This window comes from Herpailurus yagouaroundi, unplaced genomic scaffold (genome assembly GCF_014898765.1).
Source record: "Herpailurus yagouaroundi ecotype Mexico unplaced genomic scaffold, PumYag 184, whole genome shotgun sequence".
In the NCBI taxonomy this organism is placed as follows: Eukaryota; Metazoa; Chordata; class Mammalia; order Carnivora; family Felidae; genus Herpailurus; species Herpailurus yagouaroundi.
The window spans coordinates 5,352,455-5,366,486 of record NW_024412415.1 but is presented as its reverse complement, the minus strand read 5'-3'; the positions used below and the strand labels follow the sequence as shown (position 1 = coordinate 5,366,486).

The following is a 14,032-nucleotide window of genomic DNA, read 5'->3' as shown; positions in this document are numbered from 1 at the left end:
AAGAAAAGAAAAGAAAAGAAAAGAAAAGAAAAGAAAAGAAAAGAAAAAACACTGTAGGGGATGTCTAGGTGGCTCAGTAGATTAAGTGTCTAACTTCGGGCTCAGGTCATGATCTCACAGTTCGTGAGTTCGAGCCCTGCATAGGGCTCTGCGCTGACAGTGTGCAGCCTGCTGCAAATTCTCTGTCTCCCTCTCTCTCTCTCTCTGTCCCTCCTTCATTTGCCCTCTCTCTCAAAAATAAACAAACATTTAAAAAAAAAAAAAAGGAAAATACCGTGGGTCTCTTGGAATTCTTATTGGGGTTCACACATTTGACAAAAATGAGCAGTCACAAATCTGAGATACACTCTTCTCTACTATAAATTCCTACCAAGGGACATCCTTAATCTGTTTAATTAGCCCTATGACTTTGATTGAAAAGTTCTTGGAGACATACCTTAGATATGTCTGAGATCTTAACAGAGGACTGTATGTCACACACTTAGCTTCATCATCTTTAGACAAAGCTATTCTGAGAGTGCCCTGGATTTGACCTTTGCCTGGATGCCATTTCCTAATCTCAGCACAGTGGGACATACTGAGAGGATGGGAATTTCAAACCATCGGCTCCTGGCTCCATATTGTTTAGGAGCCCTTTCTTCTCTTCTGTTTTACCATAAGCAGAAAGAAGAAACCAAGCAACAGTTTTAAACTTTTGCTTAAAAATCTCCTTAACTGTGTCACCTAGCTCATTAGATACATTTTCTAAAAGACCCACATTACTGAAGGTGACAGTGTTGCTAAACTGTCTGCCACTGTATAACAAAGATACCCTTTCTTCCAGTTTCTAATATGATTTTATTTTCATTTAAGCCTTCACTGGCAGTCTCTTCAAACACCTGACATTAAGCTTCCATCTAGTGACCAAGTTCAGTCTATCCCACATTTTAAAGTATTTGCTATGGCAGCACCCCATTTGGGGGTACCTAAATCTGTATTAGTAAAAAATTATTTCCAAAGTTCGAGGCTTCAATTAACACTTAACATTAATTTTATAGTTTCTGTAAGTCAGGAATTCAGAAACAGTTTAATTGTTAACTTAACAGGTTCTAGCTCACAGTCTCCAATGAAGTTACAGTCAAGTTATAGTCTTCTAAAGGCCTGTCTAGGCGGTAAATGACCTGCTTCCTAGATGGCTCACTAATATTGTTACTATCACAAGACTTCAGTTCCTCACCACGTGGGCATCTCCAATGAGTTGCTGAGTATCCTCATGACATGACAATTGTCATTTTCTAGTACAGATAAACCAAGAAAACCGGAAAGAAGCTGCCTTGGAAGTCACGCCTTACGTGATTTCTACCATAGTTTTTTTTTTTTTTTTTTTTTATTGTTTTTTTTTTTTTGAGAGACAGAGACAGAGAGAGAGAGAGAGTGAGCACGAGAGGGGCAGAGAGAGAAGGAGACACAGAGGCTGAAGCAGGTTCCAGGCTTTGAGCTGTCAGCACAGAGACCAATGCAGGGCTCGAACCCACGAACCATGAGATCATGACCTGAGCTGAAGTCTTAACTGACTGAGCCCCCCAGGCATCCCTACCATAGTTCCTTTGTTAAAAAACAACTAAATATAAAGGATGCTCTGGGGGAGGAGAATTAGATTCCATCAAAGGGAAAAGAATTTAAGAATCTGTTTTTAAAATACCACAGTAAGTAAAATCAAGAATTAAAACTTGAGGGGCACCTGGGTAGCTCAGTCAGTTGAGTGTCTGGCTCTTGGTTTCAGCTCAGGTCATAATCTCAGAGTTTGTGGGTTCCAGCCCTACATTGGGCTCTGGGCTGACAGTGGAGAGACTGCTTGGGATTCTGTCTCCCCCTCTCTCCGACCCTCCTGCACTCTCTCTCTCTCAAAATAAGTAAATAAACTTTAAAGAAAATTAAAAGAAAAAAAATAAAACGATACAAAAATTGCTCCTAGTAAAATTACATTTAAGTGGAAGCCTATTACTACAGTCTCCAGTGACATTGCATATTTTCTATTTTATTATGAAAATAAAAATCAAACAAGTGTGTTAATGTCTAACAAAGTTAAAATATAAATAACTCTTTTAGGGTGTGTATGTAACATGTTGGATTGAGAGCACTGGAGATATGTGACTATAAAGTAGAGATCCCAAGGAGCTAACAGAAGAACTACTCTTGCTGCTTTTTGTCATATAGTAATTTTCTTTACCAGCCTCCTCCTTTTCCTTTTTTTAAACATTTTTTAAAAATATTTATTTATTTCTGAGAGAGAGACAGAGCATGCAGAGGAGGGGCAGAGAGAGAAGACACAGAATCTGAAGCAGGCTCCAGGCTCTGAGTTGTCAGCACAGAGCCCGACGCGGGACTCAAACTCACAAACTGTGAAATCATGACCTGAGCCGAAGTCGGATGCTTAACCAACTGAGACACCCAGGCACCCCAAGCCTCCTCCTATTTCTAACTTTTTACTATTTTGTCTGCTTCAATGATAAATTTATTACTTCTCATTCGTATCTTCCCCATTTTTTACTCCATACCAAAGCCCTGACATTTATAGTACTAATAGCAAATAAGAGTATGAAAACAATACTTTTTACCAAACACACTGTTATATGCACAAAGTAGTGCAAACAATTATGTCCTGTAGCAGTTTTTCATTTACATAAAGCTATATACAGAAATGAAGTGAAACCAAATCAGAAGAATATTAACGGGTACCTGGGTGGCTCAGTTAACCGTCTGACTCTTGGTTTCAGCTCAGGTCATGATCTCACAGTTTGTGAGATCAAGCGCTGCGTCAGGCTCTGTGCTAACAGTGTGGAGCCTAGTTGGGATTCTCTCTCTCCCCCTCTCTCAAAATAAATAAATAAACTTAAAAAAAAAAAAAGAATACTACAGTAACAGCCATTATATAATGGACAGTGTTGGTATGTGAAAATCTACTTTTTTGAAATTGAATTTTAACCAAATTTACTTTCATCATAGGAGGCAATCCAGAAAATGTTTCTCTATTTCCAGCCCCATATTTTGATTGATACCAAAACAAAATGGAACTTTGTTAAAACACTTAAGTAAAAACTATTATTTTCATCTTATTACTTATTTCTTATATCTAATTAACTGCAACTCACTGTGTTTTTAAAATAATAAATAACCATCAATAAAATAAACAAATTCATATATTTAAACACACAAAAGAACTCTAAAATGTACAACAGGGGGATCGGTAATTACGATACATCTACCAAAAACAAATTACATAAAAATAAAAACATTAAAAATTATAAACTTGTAAAAGTACTTAAGGACACAGAAAATATTATCAAATATTTAAGTGACAAAAAAAGACTATAGTATAATGATATCACAATTAACACATGTGAATACACATTTATGTGTATGGAAAAAATCCCAGTCTATATGACAAACGTATGGTAGCTAATGTGGATGGTAGCATATTTATGTTTTTTCCTCCATATTTTACTATATTTCTCAAAATTTCCAAAATAAAAATATTTTTATTTTCTTATTATAAATGCACATAAAACATTTTGCAATGTCTTTAGGTCACAACTATTTTTACAGTAATATGAATGATTATTAATACAAGATATACATACAAATTTGGGTTTACTGTTCTAACGTTGTTGTGAAGTATTCATATCTATTGTATCAAACTTGAAAAATATGGAAAAGTACTAAAAAGGAAGCCATATAGCTCAGAATCCCACAATCCAAAAGTAACAAAATATTTAACATTTTAGTGAGTAGTGATAACCATATAATTTTTGTTTTTATTAATCAATATATTGTAAGCAAATTAATAAATAATATTTAATGGTTGCATGACAAAGATATACTTTTTATTAATTCAGATTCTCCTATTTAAATAGCTTATTTTTTATTAATACTTTAAATACACCCCAAGATCTGTGTATAAAAAAATCTTTGTGTATCTCTATTCCTTAGTATAAATCACTGGAAATTGGTTCACTAGATCAACAGGCATTCATGTTTCTGTTTTTAAGGCTTTTTAATACATATTACCAAACCGCCTTCTACAAAGAATCAACCAATCTACATTTTCTCCAGCAAGGCATCAATTTGGTCAATCTCACAGACAGACAAAGTATGGGAGAGTGTCAATTTCTACCTGCTGATTACCACTGTTCATATATGCTCATTAATAATTTGTAACTCCTTTTCTGTGAATTCTTTATGTAAGTACCTTGCCTATATGTGATGGTTAATTTTATCTGTCAACTTGGCGAAGCTATAGTGCCAAGCTGTTGGTCAAACCAGTCTAAATGTTGTGAAGGTATTTTCAGATGTGACTAACATTTAAATCAGTATATTCTGAGTAAAGGAAATTATCCTCCATAAAGCAGACAGGTCTCATTATAAAAAGACTTAAAGACTGAGATTGGTCACTGCAAAGATGAAGGAAGTCTGACATGAGAATGCCTTCCAACTCAAAATTGAAACGTCAAAGTGTGTAAGAATTGCCATGCATGCCTGTCTGTGCATTTATGACTTGCCAGTCCCCACAATCACTGAGCCAATTCCTTTAAAGACAAACCAAAAAAACCAGCCACCACCACCAACAAATCAACCAAAGTGAATAAAAACAAACTTTCTCTCTATAATACATGCATACATACACATACACACACACACACACACACACACACACACACACACACACACACACTCCCAGACATCATATTGTTTCTGTTTCTCTGTACTTGGTGACAAAAGAGTGTCTTAGAAATTTTCTTACAAATTAATATAAGTTGTTCATTTATTAAAGTTAGTGACTTCCTCCATATCCTTTATGTTCAGAAATTCCTTTTGGGGCGCCTAGGTGGCTCAGTCAGTTAAGTGTCCAACTTACGATTTCGGCTCAGGTCATAATCTCACGGTTCGTGGGTTCAAGCCCCACGTTGTGCTCCACATGGACAGTGTAGAGCTTTCTTGGGATTCTCTCTTCTGTCTCTCTCTCGGCCCCTCCCCCACTCAGTGTGCAGATGCTCTCACTCTCTCTCAAAATAAGTAAAGAAAAACATTAAAAAAAATTCTTCTCAAAGCAAACTACTTACTTGTAAGTCATCTTCTACTCCTTCAGCTTCATTTTTAAATGTTGGGCATCCTAAGAAAACAGGGAGAAGTTAATTAAGCAAAGAGTTTTTGTCTTAGGATTTAGTATTATTGACTAATTAATTAAATCATTATAATAGTGTAGAACTGATCAGAGATCACTCTGGGCTGCCTGGCAACGAGTCAGATGTTGGCCACTGATACCAGCCCCTTTGTTAGGAGAACAGAGAATGAGGGATTGTTTACCTCTTCTACAGGTATTATTTCCAGTTATTTACTCAAGTGCTACTTTCTGTGAAAGTGTACTATCTGTAGCAAGTCCTACACCTGATTTTTCTTAAGTGCTCAAAATGATAGGCAGTATATATGGAATACACTCCTCTAGTGTTTAGATGATACCCACATATGTTTGATTCAATTTTCTAAATACTCTTAACCAGAAAACAGTAATTAATATCCAAAATGAGGATTTTAGTTGCTTTCATTAAGAAAAAAAACAAATAGGGGCGCCTGGGTGGCGCAGTCGGTTAAGCGTCCGACTTCAGCCAGGTCACGATCTCGCGGTCCGTGAGTTCGAGCCTCGCGTCGGGCTCTGGGCTGATGGCTCGGAGCCTGGAGCCTGTTTCCGATTCTGTGTCTCCCTCTCTCTCTGCCCCTCCCCCGTTCATGCTCTGTCTCTCTCTGTCCCAAAAATAAATAAAAAACGTTGAAAAATTAAAAAAAAAAAAAAAAGAAAGAAAACAAATAAGCCATAAACCACTATAGACAGCCAATGGCCAATTGTTGCTATTGATCTTTGTAAACCAGTGTCTCTGTGTAAATTTTCACGGTGTTCAAAGAGTGCCTTTAGTTTTAATAAATTCATAAAGAATGAGATCTTAACAAAGTATTCCGAGTTTATGCTACCTTGTGAGACACAGCTAGCATGGAGATGAGGAGAAATCTGTCCTTTGGAAAGGATTGCATAGTTTATTCTTATTGTCATGGAAGGCTAAGTAAGAAAAATTTAATGAGATTGCTGAAAGTCTATACAGTGGCTGGCAATAATGCTAACCCTCAGTATACCTTTAAAAATGTTCAAAAATAATGAGACAGACTGAGTACTGTAGTCTATTCCACTTGGCTAGAAGTTTGTAAGCTCCTCCACATTTTTAAACTGTCTTTTAAAACATGAAACCCAATTTATTTGATCCTAGGGAAAGAAATATGCTTTTATGGAGACATGAGTACAGGCTCAAAAGTAACAATAATTTAGGGAATGCAAACTGGTACAGTCACTGTGGAAAACAGTATGGAAGTTCTCAAAAAAATTAAAAATAGAACTACTTTATGATCTAATAACCACACTACGAGGTATTTATACAAAATGTACAAAAACAGTAATTCGAAGGGACACATGCAGCCCTGTGTTTACTGCAGCATTATTTACAATGGCCAAATTATGTAAGCATCCCACATGCCTGTCCGCCAACAGATGAATGGATAAAGAAGAGGTGGTACATATACACAACGGAATATTACTCAGCCACAAAGAACGAAATCTTGCCATTTGCAACAACATGGATGGAGCCAGAGAGTATATAATGCTAAGCAAAATCAGTCAGTCAGAGAATGACAAATACTGTATGATTTCACTCATATGTCAAATTTAAGAAACAAAACAAATGAGCAAAGGAAAGAAAACAGAGAGACAGGAGCGCTTGGGTGGCTTAGTCTGTTAAGCATCCGACTCCTGCTCAGGTCATGATCTCACGGCTCATGGGGTTGAGCCCTGCATCAGATTCTATGCTGATGCTTGGAGCCTGGAGCCTGCTTCAGATTCTGTATCTCCCTCTCTCTCTCTCTGCCCCTCCCCGACTCACGCTCTGTCTCTCTCTCTCTCTCTCGAAAATAAACATTAAAAAAAATTAAAAGAAAAAGAGGGAGAGAAACCAAGAATCAGACCCTTAACTATAAAGAACAAACTGATGGCTAACACAGGGGAGTTGGATGGGGGAATGAGCCAAATAGGTAATGGGGATTAAAGAGTACACTTATGATGAGCACTGAGTAATGTACAGAATTGCTGAGTCACTATATTGTACACCTGAAAATAATATAATGTTGTATGTTAACTATACTGGAATTAAAACAAAAAGCTTAGTTAAAAAAAAGTAAATCATAAATTCCAGCAGCCATGGATAATCGGTTATCTTTTTAAAGTACTGGTTCTTGAACACTAAATATCAGAATCAATTGGAAAAAATTTACAAAATATACTGGTGGTACAGTATATTTCCAAACCAATAATGTCAGAATCTGGGGGATGAGGCATAGGGTATCAAGTATTTTTATTTCAAAGTTTCTTGCAGTGGTTTCAGAACCACAACCACTGCTAGAGAATCTTGGAATCTTTCCCCCCCCTCTCAATTCATAATATAATAATTTCACAATTCCTCATCACATTTGAAATGGATAGGAACTTTAAAAAAATGCCTCACCTCCCCTCTCTAGACAGAATGATTCAAGTGGTCTCGAGTGGGGACTAGTTATTCTATTTTTCAAAGGGTCCCAGATGATTCAAATGTGCAGCCAATACTGAGAATACTGATCTAATTTTTTTAATGTTTTAAGTATTTGAGAGAGAGAGAGAGAGAGAACCAGTGGGAGATGGGCAGAGAGAGAAGGAAGACACAGAATCCGCGAAGCAGACTCCAGGTTCTGAGCTGTCAGCACAAAACCTGACGTGGGCTTGAACTTGGGAACCACGATATCATGACCTGAGCCAGAGTCAGATGCTTAACTGACTGAGCCATCCAAGGACCCCAAAATACTGATCTAGAATGAATTTTAGATTCTTGTAATAAAGATAAAATGACTGCTACTATTCTGTGGAAGTTTTTCTGAACTGGAAATCACTGACTGTACCAATCTCTAATCTTTTAAAATAGCTGAATGAATGATTTATTTACAACTTCATACGTTATCAGTACAAACTTGTACTAAGCATTTCCATGCTCTTGCCTATGGTCAGTCTCATAATTCATTCATTTCTTCTGAATTTTTCTACCAAAATGCCATCTTCAAAATATACAAATCACAATGCTAATATATTTTGATTCAGTTATGTTATATAGAAAGTAATTTCTATTTGTAGAGACAATTTCCCTTCTTAATTAGAAAAACAAATCAAGTCTTAATTATAATTTCGTTATAGGGAAGAAATGGGCTTTAAAGTGATTTATTTTTGCTTAATTAAGCAGAGGCCAGTCTTACATGTAAATACATTATTCTTCCCTTTAAAACCTGCAAGCTTTAGGGGTGTCTGGATGGCTCAGGTGGTCAAGCAACCAACTCTTTGATTTCGGCTCAGGTCACGATCTCATGGTTTATGGGGTCAAGCCACATGCTGGGCTCTGCACTGACAGCATGGAGCCTGCCTGGGATTTTCTCTCTCTTCCCCTCTCCCACTCATGCTCGCGCTCTCTCTCTCTCTCTCTCTCTCTGTCTGCCTCTCAAAAGAAATAAGTAAACTTAAAAAAAAATAATAAAATAAAACCTGCAAGCCTTAGAGTTAATAATCTTAACAAACTGGCAAAACATGCAAAGGGATAGATGGAGCTGTGGTCTCTACCAATTCTCAATTATGAAACCAGATAAAGAGTTAAGAACAGTTTTAAGAAGGGGTTTTTGCCACAGAAAAAAATAGAGTCTACATATAAAAAAGAGAAAATTTCTAATAACCAAATACAATCGAACACTGTCCTTGAACATTGCAGGGGTGAGGGACACCAACCCCAGTTCACCCCCCACAATGTAGTTGAAAATCTACATGTAACTTTTGACTCCCCCCAACATTTAACTACTAATAGTCTATTGTTGACCGGAGGCATTACCAATAACATAAATAGTTGATCAACACATACTCTGTATGTTATATGTATTATACACTATATTCTTAGAATAAAATAAAACAAAGGACAGAAAATGTTACCAAGCAAATCATAAGGAAGAGGAAATACATTTATGGTACTGTATTGTAAAAAAATCCACATATAGTGGTCCACCATTGAAACCATGTTGTTCAAAGGTTAGCCATAACTGATTATTAGAAATTTTTGCTTTTTTATAACCCAAACAAGGATATGACTGATGTAACAACACACAAGGATTCTAAAAGTTCTAACTGTTCTCCTCTTCTTTATGCTCTTACTTAAAAACATCTGAATTATCTGACGGCTGCTACTGATGGCTTCAAGACAATGCACGTAACTGGTATATATATTACGATGTGACAAATATAAAACGTTTAAAAACCCATTATTTTATCTTTGCCTACAGTGAGCTTTCAAAGTTAATCAATCACCTATCACAAAAGCGGACTTGCTTCAAGTCACTCTATTATATGTGATAAACAAAATAAGGAAATAGTCGAGAAAACCTACCTTGAGAAATATCCTCTATAGCTCTTCGAATGCCTCTATCAAAAGCCCTAGCATCAGCAGGACTTTGAAAGGTAAGGCCAAATTTCTTATCATCAATCTTCCAGTGGTGAAATGTTGGGGTGACCTTATTGTAAATGAGGTCTTTTTTAAGCATACATTCCAAAACCACCTGCCAAAAGGTAAATGCCGAAGATTACTATACATTTATCAAATCCTCTAATGTAGCTCTTAATTACAAAACGAGGTAAGAATAAGAAATAAAAAAAGTAAATAAAATGAAACCTGCAAGCCTTTGCTGTATTTTAGTAAATTCATTTCTCCCCTTTATTAAAATAGAGGTCTTGCTACTTAATCTACTTCATAAAATCACTCGATACAGAAAAAAAATGGAATTAAAGGGGATTCTGGGAAGATGGCAAAGTAAGAAGGAATCTTTCTTCCTACCTAGACAATAATTACACTGGCAGAAATCTGTCTGATATAACTATGTTGGAACTCTGAAGTCTGTTGAAGGTGAAGGCTTGTAACTCCCAAGGGAAGCCATGGCCAGTAAACTGTGCTGAATTCTGGTCAATCTCTGCTATGAGTACAGTAGCCGCTACCCATACCCCGTGGCAGGAATTGTGCACATGTTCCTGGAGGAGCTTGCATACAAATTTCAGGAGCCAGGTTGCATAAAAAGAATCCTGTCCCCCAAATACCAGAAATCCATGCTCTGATTACTGATGGCTGATGATTAGAGAGGTGTAGACAAAGAGGAAAACACCCATAGTTGTTATACCTTCTCTTACTGTTCTAAATTCTTCCTCAACAGAATAAAGTCATGTCCAGGTTATTTAAAGGATCAGCATCCTTTTTTATTCATCATTTTTTACTTTTTCCCATTTGGGGTACCAGATACTAAAGACTACGACATTCAGGAACAATTGTATTCATGGGGAAATTTAGAAAGTGACTATGCATACCCAGAGAAATACTCAGAAAAGATACACAAAGACCTAAGTTTACACTTTAGGCAAATTCCCAGCATAGAGACAACCCACAACAATACAACAACAACAGCGGCAGCAGCAGCGGCAGGAGCAGCAATTCTTGGGGAATGGGGACAATCTAATTTCCAGAGTTACATTAATAGATTCAAATACTCAGTGTTTAACAAAAAAACGTAAGGCACACAAGAAAATAGTAAATTATTTTTTTTTTCCTTTTCCCAATGAAAGGAAAAAAGAAAATCAACAGACACTGTCCCTAAAAAAGGCCTGATGGGGGCGCCTGGGTGGCTCTCAGTCGGTTAAGCGTCCGACTTCGGCTCCGGTCATGATCTCTCAGTGCGTGAGTTCGAGCCCCGCGTCAGGCTCTGTGCTGACAGCTCGGAGCCTGGAGCCTGCTTCACATTCTGTGTCTCACTCTCTCTCTCTGCCCCTTCCCTGCTCATGCTGTGTCTCTCTCTATCTCAAAAATAAATAAACATTGAGGAAAAAAAAAAAAAGGCCTGATGGCAGATCTATTAGACAAAAACTTAAAAAAAAAAAAAAAACAACCCTCTCTTAAGGATGATTGAAGACCTAAATGAAGATATGGAGAAAGTTAAGAAAACAGTGTACAAACAAAAATGAAAGTATCAATAAAGAGAGAGAAACCTAAAAAGAAACTAAGAAGAAATTCTGGGGCTGAAAAGTACAATAACTGAAAAAATTCACTACAGAGATTTAAAGGCAGATTTGAGCAGGCGGAAAAAGTATCTGCAAACTTGAAAACAGGACAGTAGAAATTACTGAATCTGAAGAACAGAAAGAAAAACATTAAAGAAATGCAAACAGCTTAAGGGACCCAGAGGACACCATCAAGAGGACCGACCTACACATCATAGGACCTGTAGAAACAAGAAAGGGAAAGGGGCAGAGAGAATATCTGAAGAAACAACAGTTTTAAAACTTCATAGGTACAATGAAAGACATCAATATAAGCATCTGACAAGCTCAACAAACTCCAAATAAGATGAATTCAAAACAGAGCCGCAAAGAGACACAGAGAGAATCTTAAAAGTAGCAAGAGATGCGGACAGTCACTTTCAAATGATCCTAAATAAAAACAGCAGCAGATTTCTCTTCAGAAACTTTAAGGGCCAGAAGATAGTGGGCAGATATGATCAAAGTACTGTAAGAAAAAAGGGTCAAAAAAGAATACTTTATATGGCAAAACTGTCCTTCGAAAGATAAAAATTAAGACATTCACAAATAAACAAAAGCTGAGAGAATGGGTTACTACTAGATTTGCCCTGCAAAAAAAGTTCAAGGACGTCCTACATAGTGAAATGAAGGAACACTAGACAGTAACTTGAAGCTGTATGGAGAAATAAAGATCTCACTGAGTTAAGTGCAGGAGCATTTATAAAAGCAGTAAAATTGTAACACTGGTTTTTAACTGCAGTTTTTCTTTTCTGTAAGGTTTAAGAGACTAACACATTTAAAGGAAAAAGCAATTAGGAAAAAGCTAGGTATTACTGTAACTTTGGTTTGTAACCCCAAATATTGTTCTCTACAAAATATAAGAGACTAATGCATTTAAAAGAGGCATTAGGAACATCTAGGTGGCTCAGTCACAGGTGATCGTCCAACTCTTGATTTTGGCTCCAGATCATGATCCCAGGGTCATGGGATTAAGCTCCATGTCGGGCTCCATGCTGGGGTGGAGCCTGCTTAAGATTCTCTCTCTCTCCCTCTCACACTCCCTTGCTCACACTCTATCTCTTAAAAGAAAAAAAGCTTTTTTATTTTGATGAGGTACTAATAGTTCATTTTTGCTTTTGTTTCCCTTGCCTCCGGAGATGTGTTGAGTAAGAAATTACTGTGGCTGGGATCAAAGAGGTTTTTGCCTGCTTTCTCCTCTAGGATTCTGATGGCTTCCTGTCTTACATGGAGGTCTTTCATCCATTTTGAGTTTATTTTTGTGTATGGGCTAAGAAAGTGGTCCAGGTTCATTCTTCTGCATGTCGCTGTCCAGTTCTCCCAGCACCACTTGCTGAAGAGACCGGCTCTATTCCATTGGATATTCTTTCCTGCTTTGTCAAAGATTAGGTGGCCATACATTTGTGGGTCCATTTCTGGGTTCTCTATTCTGTTCTACTGATATGAGTGTCTGTTTGGGTGCCAAAATCTGTAAAGAACTTATCAAACTCAACACCCAAAAAACAAATAATCCAGTGAAGAAATGGGCAAAAAACAGTACTAAACACGTCTCCAAAGAAGACATCCAGATGGCAAACAGACACATGAAAAGATGCTCAACATCATTCATCATCAGGGAAACATAAACCAAAACCACAATGAGATACCACCTCACACCTGTCAGAATTGCTAACGTTAACAGCTCAGGCAACAAAAGATGTTGGCGAGGATGTGGAGAAAGAGGATCTCTTTTGCATTGCTGGTGGGAATGCAAGCTGGTGCAGCCACTCTGGAAAACGGTATGGAGGTTCCTCAAAAAATTAAAAATAGAACTACCCTATGAGCCAGCAATTGCACTACTAGGTATTTATCCAAGGGATACAGGTGTGCTGTTTCAAAGGGGCACATGCACCCCAATGTTTATAGCAGCACTATCGACAATAGCCAAAGTATGGAAAGAACCCAAATGTCCACAGATGGAGGAAGGGATAAAGAAGACGCGGTATATATATACAACGGAGTATTACTCGGCAATCAGAACAAAATCGTGCAACTACATGGATGGAACTAGAGGGTATTATGCTAAACGAAATTAGTCAGTCAGAGAAAGACAACTATCTTATGACTTCACTCATATGAGAAATTTAAGATACAAAACAGAGGAACATAAGGGAAGCAAAAATAATACAAAAACAGGGAGGGGGACAAAACATAAGAGACTCATAGAGAACAAACAGGGTTCTTGGAGGGGTCGTGGGAGGAGGGATGGGCTAAAGGGGTAAGGGGCATTAAGGAATCTACTCCCAAAACCAGTGTTGCACTATATGCTAACTTGAATGTAAATAAAAAAATTTAAAAATAATAATTAAAAGAAACACAGGGATAGTGGAACAATATAAAATGTAATACATTAATGTGGTAGAAAAAAATAAAAGTATTTTGTCATGAATAAAAGCATGAGTTTATACTTCTGGGCATTCAATTTATATAGATATAATTCTGTGACATCAACAACCGAAAGGGGTGAGGACAAAGCTGTAAAGGAGCAGAGTATTTTTGTATGTTATTAAATTTAAGCTGGTATAAATTCAGGTTAGAGTGTTAAAACTTGAAGATACGAAATGTAATCTCCATGGGAACCACAAAGTAATAGCTATAGAATATACATGAAAGTAATTTAAACATTTCTTTTTTTTTTTTTTTTAACGTTTATTTATTTTTGAGACAGAGAGAGACACAGCATGAACGGGGGAGGGTCAGAGAGAGAGGGAGACACAGAATCGGAAGCAGGCTCCAGGCTCTGAGCCATCAGCCCAGAGCCCGACGCGGGGCTCGAACTCGCGG

General features: G+C 37.2%; 1 protein-coding gene across 2 annotated transcripts in view; it reads right to left on the bottom strand.

Moving 5' to 3' along the window:
- SPRED1 (sprouty related EVH1 domain containing 1) overlaps positions 1-14,032 on the bottom strand; it is a 140,766-nt gene that overhangs the window by 35,812 nt on the left and 90,922 nt on the right. For both annotated transcript variants that reach the window (XM_040492250.1, XM_040492251.1), the window contains exons 3-4: positions 9,522-9,690; positions 5,100-5,149 (exon numbers count right to left, since the gene is read on the bottom strand). In XM_040492250.1, coding sequence (XP_040348184.1) covers positions 5,100-5,149; positions 9,522-9,690 — 219 coding nt within the window. The remainder of the gene's footprint in view (positions 1-5,099; positions 5,150-9,521; positions 9,691-14,032) is intronic.